The sequence below is a fragment of the Nanorana parkeri genome, unplaced genomic scaffold (assembly GCF_000935625.1).
Source record: "Nanorana parkeri isolate BGI_ZX_2015 unplaced genomic scaffold, ASM93562v1 scaffold1020, whole genome shotgun sequence".
NCBI classification, from domain to species: domain Eukaryota; kingdom Metazoa; phylum Chordata; class Amphibia; order Anura; family Dicroglossidae; genus Nanorana; species Nanorana parkeri.
Window position 1 is genome coordinate 297,985 of NW_017307288.1, and position 8,972 is coordinate 306,956.

The 8,972-nt window shown below is 36.2% G+C and overlaps 1 protein-coding gene across 1 annotated transcript in view; it reads right to left on the reverse strand.

Moving 5' to 3' along the window:
* Positions 1-8,972, reverse strand: part of FBN2 (fibrillin 2) — a 197,951-nt gene that overhangs the window by 58,993 nt on the left and 129,986 nt on the right. The window contains exons 31-34 of the mRNA XM_018567207.1: positions 8,406-8,531; positions 5,481-5,603; positions 3,686-3,808; positions 1,692-1,817 (exon numbers count right to left, since the gene is read on the reverse strand). Of these exons, the coding sequence (XP_018422709.1) occupies positions 1,692-1,817; positions 3,686-3,808; positions 5,481-5,603; positions 8,406-8,531 (498 nt within the window). The remainder of the gene's footprint in view (positions 1-1,691; positions 1,818-3,685; positions 3,809-5,480; positions 5,604-8,405; positions 8,532-8,972) is intronic.

Genomic DNA, 8,972 nt, shown 5'->3' on the forward strand with positions numbered 1-8,972 from the left:
GGGTCATTACTGGCTGCCCAGCTTCCTGATTGGCCGATAAGCCAGCTCCATGCTGTTTGACAGGCTAAATGCTGATTGGTTGGAAGCCAGCTTCCCGGGCAATCAGCACTGAGCCAGCCAAGCAGCATGGAGTTGGCTTCCAGGCCAATCAGGAAGCCGGGTGGCGGGTCATTACCTGCTGCCCGGCTTCCTGATTGGCCAGGAAGCTGTCTCCATGTTCCCTAGCGGCAGTGCCGGTCAGAGGAAATCTCCCTCCAACCGGAAGTTCTGGTGTAGGGGGTAAATATTGGAGCATTTGGGGGAGTACGAGTACTTGCCCAAATACATCGGTATTGGCACTGATACCTATTCTAGTATAGGTATCGGTGGATCCCCATATGATACCAAAAGGATACATATTTTGGGTAGACAAACAAGGCTATGTATTAGCAGTATTTTCTTAAAATGTGTTTTTATATACATTTAAAGGCAAAAAGAAGTAACAAAATACAGTTTTTTGTAGTAATAGTTTCACGACAACTAGCATTAATGTGGATACAATATAACAATTTTATTCTGGCATTCATCACAGTACTAAAATGATGTTGCTGTTAAAATAATTTACAAATAGAATAAAGGTTTTTTTTTTTTAACACAACATTATAAAAACAGAAGCTAATTATATGTTGCTATGATTATTCAAGCAACAGCTGATCTAATAGAACCCTCCATGCAGAATAGGTCTACAGCTGCCCAACTGGCAGAGGGCCCTAGCAAGGGCACTTACAAAATGTGCATATAGGCATTCAATGAAGTCCTCTGGGAGATTATTCTGTATGTTATAGAGGGTACCCAAAGGGTTAGCAGGACTGGGCACAATCTAGGTAAGCTTTACATTTATTTCAGTATATGTCTTAATTATGGTATTCTTATAAATGTAAACCTTTTATCAATTAATTACTATATATTAATTACATATATGTACTTTAAAGGAACTTACTCTTTTGCTCTTTTATTAAACCACCATATGTCAAGACTACGGGGTTGATTTACTAAAGTAACATAGGCTGTTCACTTTGCAAGGGAATTTTCACTTAGCTTAGTGAATGAGGTGAAGCTCTGCTGACTTACATTATTTAATCAGGTGCAAGCAAAAATACTATATTTTTTATTTTAATTGCCCATGATTGGGTATACTTTGAAAAGGGAGTTTTACCAAATTCTATTAGCTAAGGGAAAATGTCCTTGCAAAGTGAACAACCTTCTTAATCAACCCTATCATCTTAATATATGGTGATTTATTGAATAAGAAAGTTTATTATGTGTATAAAGGCATTTCTATTGATTCTATTGAAGTCCTTATCTAACTCCTTTTTGCTAGCTGGCCAAACTGAGCACAAAATATTTCACTTTTAACAATATAGGACATTGTGCCACTCAAAGCTATCCAAATACAAATAATGGAGTGAATACAAGTACAAATAATGAAGTGCAATGGCAAAAGCTACTGAGGACCATAACAAAAAAAGGGACTCTGATCATGAAAGCTACACACTTCACTTTAAAACAGTCAAACAGACCTAGATAATCATCCCTTGGATTTCAAAAGAGCCTGCTCCCAGGTTGATTGCCTGCCAATACATTCAAATAATTTCTGTTTACTCAAGCCAACCTAAACTTCGAGAGCTAGGAAGAAACAATAATGGACTTACCCTGGCAAGACTTGCTGTCTGGAGCTGGAGTGAAGCCCATCTCACAGTCACATCGATAGGAACTTGGGACATTCAAGCACTGGCCATTCTCACAAAGATTAATATTTTCAGCACACTCATCAATATCTGCATGAAACAACACAAGTGGTAGTGACCCATTCCATTCAGTTCTTCAAAATGTATATAATAGTAAAGGATATTTTTTCTGCTACATCTCAGCAAAATGTTGAGGTTGGCTGTTATGTTCACATTTGAAATTTTGAAACACTTCATTAATCAACATCTTTCTAAAGGTTGATGCTTGTACTAGCATAGGAATAGTACATCTGATCTAAAACAGGTATTTCATTTTGACAGTAGAAAGAAATCACATGCTTGTAAAGTAAGTTAGTATTACATGGAAATCTTTACACATTTGGCTGGGAACTTTCCTTTAATGTGTCAAAACTCTGGTGTGTAGAAATCTATATTGCATGTAGTTTCTTTATTGACCTGCTAACTACTTTCTAGCATGAAATAACAAAATAATGAATAATGCATATAATTATTTCATTAATCATGCCATCGATGCTTAATATATACAGGTAAGCCATGTTAAAATTGACATCATTTTCAGCCGTGGAATACAAACAAATTAAGTGAAAACCATATAAGGCACACAAAAGAGTAGTTCACTGCTATATGGTGCAGAAAACAACCATGAATTTCTTAAAGCAAAATGGAAACAAAACATGTTTTATAGCTCTGTAATACATACACATTTTCCTAGGGTTGTTTTCTTTAAAAATGCTGCAAGTATAGAAAAATATCTGTTGATCTGCCAGTAATCCAGTGTGTTCCTAACTTCTGGCTTGAGCCTACAGTGCCTCTACTGCACTGAAATCCAAAGCAGTATTGTTAGCACTACCCAGTTCTCCTCTGTTGAACACTGCCCCCTCTGCTCATCTCCATAACATAAGAGGAAGTGTTCTCTTGTCCAATTAGAGAACTCAGGCAATAAACTGAAAACAGAAGAGTAGGAGATGGTCAAGCACTCTGAACATCCAGTTGACCTGGATTGAGTGAATGACTCCAATGCAAATGATAAACTTCATAGACTTCTTTCATGAAGTTCTTAAATATATAGATATTTAATACATCTTAATATTCTTTCATATTGGTTGAAAGAGTAAGCCAGGCTCTTAGGCGATATTGATCATTATCAATTGAACCTATTATCACTTTTTGTCACTTTTATTTGCTGTCAAAACAATTTTGATGGTTTCCCAAATGGAACAGATGTAGATAGGTAATTAAGCAAAAGAATCAATGATCACCAACTTAGTCCTGCCATAATGCACACCTTTGCAGTTATGAATATATACAATTTGGCCAGCCCCTTAGCATTTTCATTGTGGATATTAAACGTAAAGCTCTCCCCTCCTGGAAGTGGTCAGCCTGGTCTCAGCAGGTTTGCCCATAATGATTAATGTCAAAACCTGACATGCATAGATGATGCAGGTGCACATGCTGACTGTGACATTGTGTGCAAACAAAAGTAATATTCATTTAAGGGCTGAATATTGACTATGATGTGGGCCCTTAAACAAGTGCGTCTTCCAACCTACCCCAAAAAATATTCCAAGGTATACCTATAGGGCAGGAAAGTGAATAGCAGCCCATACACTTGTACACATGGTTAAAACAAGCCTTGGATGCATAATATTTTAAGATGTATGGCCTCCATTAGGCAAATATAAATTTGATTGTATACATTAATCTTCATCCATATGTTTCAGATAACACTGCAAAATGCAGAGGATGCTGGACAGCACTGGATTTCAGGCAGGGACAACCATTTTTGTACACCTATCCAACAGATATAACATTCCCTTCCAATACTATATTAAATATTGAATTTTCTTCTACTCAGGTTTAGCAAGCGTGAATAATGTAACTGATTCTTATTGGATATTATATTTTCATATTATTCATATTATTTCTCAGAACCTTACCTGTACATGTAAATCCATCACCAGTGTATCCTTCAATGCAGGCGCATCGGTATGCTCCTGGGGTGTTTAGGCAGTTGGCAGAGATACTGCATCTGTGAGTTCCATTCAGGCATTCGTCAAGGTCTGTATTTACACATAAATAACAAGTGACATTTAGCAACCGACTGTTCAGTGAGACTTAGGCTAGAACTACAGGGTGACTAAAACTCTGCTAGTGGGAGATCTAACTACTTGTAACCCATCATCACATTAGCAGCACATTGAAATAAAAGTGTTGCAAATTAGAATACTGCAAACGAGTAGTTAAACCATTCAGTGGTAGTAGAGATTTAATCACCTGTGAATGCACTAATCTTGCTTTTAGCAAAAAGGACCCTTAAGTTTTCAAGACCGATTGAGGCTAATTTATCAAAGTTATTGCAGAGAATACAGGAACAATCCTACAGCTTTGTAAATGGAATCAACCAAATTCCATTTACAAAGAAATAGGATTCATTGCTGTTTTCTTTGCATTAGTTCTTTTAGAAATTGCCTTGTAAGTCTTATGTATGAAAAGAGATAAAAAAAAACAACTGTCTGTGTAGCCACCAGCAATTGGAGTTTTCATGTTGCAGGTGTATGAAAGAAACATAAACAGGTTTTCCAATGGAACTTTTATTTCATAGATTCTTAATAATGCATAATAATGGCACAATGAAAGGGAAAACAAACAAATGTACTTATATTTGTCTTGTCTTCAGCCAAAGTTATATATTTACATGGCATTTTGTCCTGCTTTAGGGGTTCAGCCTAAAATGTAAATAACACTTATAAAGGCAACATTCCTACTTAAAGTTAGCATGCAGAACGGACATGTATAAGGAGTTAGGGGTTAAAATATTATTATTTGTCTAGGAATGCACTTCAGCTTGAAAAGCTTATAATTATAATTGTGCTGCCCTGTCCTATTTTTTTTTAAACATTTGATTACTTTGTATTTAATGATTATTAAATCAGGTAAACAATTCACTATAGGCTAGTCCATTCTGCCTCAAAAATATATACAGGTGGTAATTGAGCTCAGGACTAATTAGTGTGGATTTACAAAAGGAGTAAAGTCTGATCGCTCAGCAAAGTGTATGTTCACTCGCCAAAGTGTATGTTAGTAAATAAGGTGTTCAATGTTGAGTTCACTTAGAACACCCAATGAAGTGTGAGAAATTAAAAAACAGGATTTTTTAGCATGATTGGCTCATTGAAGTGAATTTAGCTTTACCTTATTTACTAAAATGCAGTTGTTAAATGAACAACTTTAGTAGATCAACCCAATTGTGTGCAATATATTGGCACTGTATAATAATCATTACATAAGATAATAGTAAACATGCAGCATTATTTGGTGAATAAAAGCAACTGGGCCATGGGCATGCCCTACTGAAATCTGACTGTTTATGTGGGCCTTTGCAAATGAGGGGTTGTTTTGCTTCTGTGTGTCTTGTTTACTGAGATTCCCAATGGGAGATTATGGGATTCAACTGGAGATTTTTGGCAGTATGATGGCCATAGAGAATAAACTCCAGGAGATTAGAATTTTAATAAAAAAGACATATCTAATGAAAAAAAAACAGGTACTGTCAGTGATATAATATGTAGGAAAATGTTTTTAATGATATCCAGGGAAACTTGTTTATTTACACATATTACGTGGCATCACAGTTATTCTTATGGTTGAATAGATCCTGGTCCTAGCAAATGACGAGAGAAATAGCTAGTTCAAGATAACTGATCAATCATAGCTTCTTATTGTGACTCTTACCATTACATATGATTCCGTTGCCGACCCAGCCTTCCTTACAAGAACACTTAAAGCTCCCAGGTACATTAAGACATGTGGCATGCAGGTCACAGTTGTGAGCACCAATTTCACATTCATCCACATCTAAAAACAAATCACATAAAAAAAAGAGTTTCAGAAATATTGATGAAAATGTAATATTACTAATACTTTAACTACTTTTAAAGTTACTATGTTCCCTAGTCTCACCTTAATTTGTGCGGCCATATGCAACAGGGGGAGCCTTATATTTGCCTAGACAGAGTACCCTTTATATTGCTAGACAGTGTGAGGCATCTCTATATTATTCCCCTAAATGAGGCTTTGCAATGTCAGATGGAACTTTATTAGTCACAAACATGTAAAACAGTGACATTTTTTCCAATGTTCTGTACTTTGAAGATGTTGGGTATAATATGTGGAAAAGAAGTCATAAAAGTGAAAAAACATCCAAGCTCTGGCATGGAATAGCACATATTCAGTGTAGATCTTTCAGTTTGGAATGTTAATTTAAATTACACGTTCAACACTTTTTATTTGGAGAACATACGAGGATCATGGAACTTAAAGTTCAATGACGATTGTTAATCTGTGAATGCAGGTTCTGTTTTAGCTAAATGTAATTATAATGTATTTGAATTATATTCCACTTACTACATTCTAATGTTTACCAGAAATTTCACTTTCCTTCATATACCATGTAGAGACCTAAGCATTGTGCTGTAACAGATTGGAAACTATTCTAAGTCCTTGCATAAGCTGTTAGTTATCTGGGGACCTATTTCCCGTACGCTGATGCTTTTTCCAAATGTGCTCCTTGGTTGGATTTCATTTTAATTACTAGTCTACTACGTGTACAACCTTGAATGTGGACACAGGTATTGTTCACAACAGTTGATATTTTTTCATCACTCCCTCTCAAAGTAAAGGAAATTTGCATTTTAGGACACCATCTATGGTGCATCTATCCCTATTAGTTTAACCTTACCACTTGTTCTTACATTTTGAACTTCCAATTACTTTCTGTTCACTGACAATAGCTACCCGGACAAATAGAGGGGATATAGACATCAATAAAACTTCACAACACTTCTAACCTTTCCCCAGGCTATGTGAAAGTAAAATAAGTTTTTCCTTTAGATATACTTCACGGCCCAATTCCAGCTAAACTTTTTATTTAAATTTTGGACAAGAATAGTTAGAACCTCTTTCTGGTTCTTATGACTGCCTATATCCTCACTGAAGAGATTTCTCCTCACTTCCTGCCCTGGAGACTAGTTGTCACGGGGACAGGAAGCAATTAAAAATCTCTTCAATGGATACAGGGATGGTAATAAAACACTTTTAGTTAGTAGTGTGGGTAAATATTTGGTTGTTACTGCTGCTTGTATCTTATTGTCCTCACAACACCTTTCCCATTTATTCTGTAGCCTGATGTGACAGAGATTGCAGGTAAGGAAACATCTAGTCAGTATGACCACTGACAGCAGTAAAAAGTGTATTGAAATGCTAACTTTTCTGCACTCTATAAAAAAATCTGGAAAGATTAAGCCACTCCTCTGATTTGTTCATTGGATTTGATTTGTTCCCTGGTTGAAAAAAGTAACATCTAGGAAATGAACATTTAATCAGTTTACCTGGTGAAAATACATAAACTGTTATTAAAACTTTGACATTTGGCTCAATTTAAAGGTAACAAATAATGGGAGAAAATATGGGGGTGCTGCCATTGCTAGTCTAATAAGAATATTAGTTGCCTGTCTGTGTCTGGCTTTAATTCTTTCTAAATCATTGACCTGGAACAAGCAAGCAAATTATAAAGTCAGAGCCACTGATCTGCATACATGTTCCGAATGTCTGTGACTCATAAAGTGCTCAAGCTATTGGAATAAAATGAAAGCCAGCCAACTAGCTTTTACAGAAGGAGAGGTCAGCAATGGCAATCTCTATAATATCTTGCTGTAGATTTCTTGCAAAGCTGGATTCACACTATTATGTGTGTTGTTGCACTGCAGTGTATTCAATTCTAAATGGCACCCTAATGTACCAGTTGCTAAAAATGGCACATGCACATTTTTGGGGGTATTCCGGTGCATTGGCATTCCAGTTATTTGAATAGGCTGCCTCAACGTGTTTGTAGACCCTAACAAAAAATTATCTTAATTGCTCCCTTTTTGTCTGGTAAATATACCATTGAAAGCATTTTGTGAAAAAAACTCCCAAAACTTTTGATCTTGTCAGAAATTCAGAGCTGTCCTTTCTCGTCTGAACACTTTCTGTGTTATCTCAAAGAGCATATTTAACCCTACTAATTCTTACCTTGGACTATAGACTGATTAGAATGTATGTTGTAGAGATCTGAGAGTGGGAGTGGTTGAGTAGTTTAGCACAAGACACTGGGAGAGCTGACACCACTCAGTCCAAATTTGCTCTGTGTTGTCAGCCCACAACAGGGCTCAATTGCTGATAAATGACAGAGCAATGGTGCCGCCAAGGGATACACCTCGAGTGAGGTGTCCATTGCTTAAAGTTCTACTTTAATGTTGCACTCTGATCTGTTATCCATACTAGACTGTATCATTTTATACCAAGCCATGCAAGCAAGAAAATAGGTTATTAGCCCACTGCCATGCACATGCAAGCCCCTCACATCACAGGACATGCTGACAGCTTTGTGTTCCCCGGTTCATGCATTCTTGTCTTACTCCATGCATAAATGTGGTCATGAGGACAAAAAAAGCAAAACACAGATGTCAGGTGAGAAAGTTTTTATTAGGCTCAATGAAAAACAGCATACAGTGAATTAATTTTTAACGAAGTGTAAAGTGCAAAATTCCCAAAGCCCACATCCGTAGTTATAGAAAGATATGTGCAAATCTTAAAACGTTTTCTTAATTCATGGTGTACCTGTACATCCAGTTGTTCCTTTTTTCACTGAATACCCAACCTGACAGTGACATACAAATGATCCTTTCGTATTTTCACATTCACCAAACATGCAGATGTTTGGATTTATGTCACACTCATTCACATCTGAAAGGAGAGAAAATTAGGTTTTTGGTGAACAGTATCCATCTTTCATTATGAAACATACTTCATATATCAGTTTCATTAAAACTGTGCACTAAGCAATGCAATATGAAAACATAATAACCCATATTAACCATTCAGATTAATTGAAGCTGTCTCGGCTAAGAGCTGATTTGATCGGTTACCATTGTGTAGGACAGTTTGCACATAACTGCTCTTTGCACAACTTTAAAGCTAAGCCCTAGGGAAATATAAGAACACAATTTAATCTAATTATGTATTTAACTTTAAAGAAATTAAATGTGTTTTTAACTGCAGCTAGCATAAGAAACTGAATCTATCCCAGTATGAGCTTTCTTTGCATAATTTATTGCATGCAAATAAACACAGGAGTGCTTGCAGCTGCATTCAAATACACACACACACATTATATATATATATATA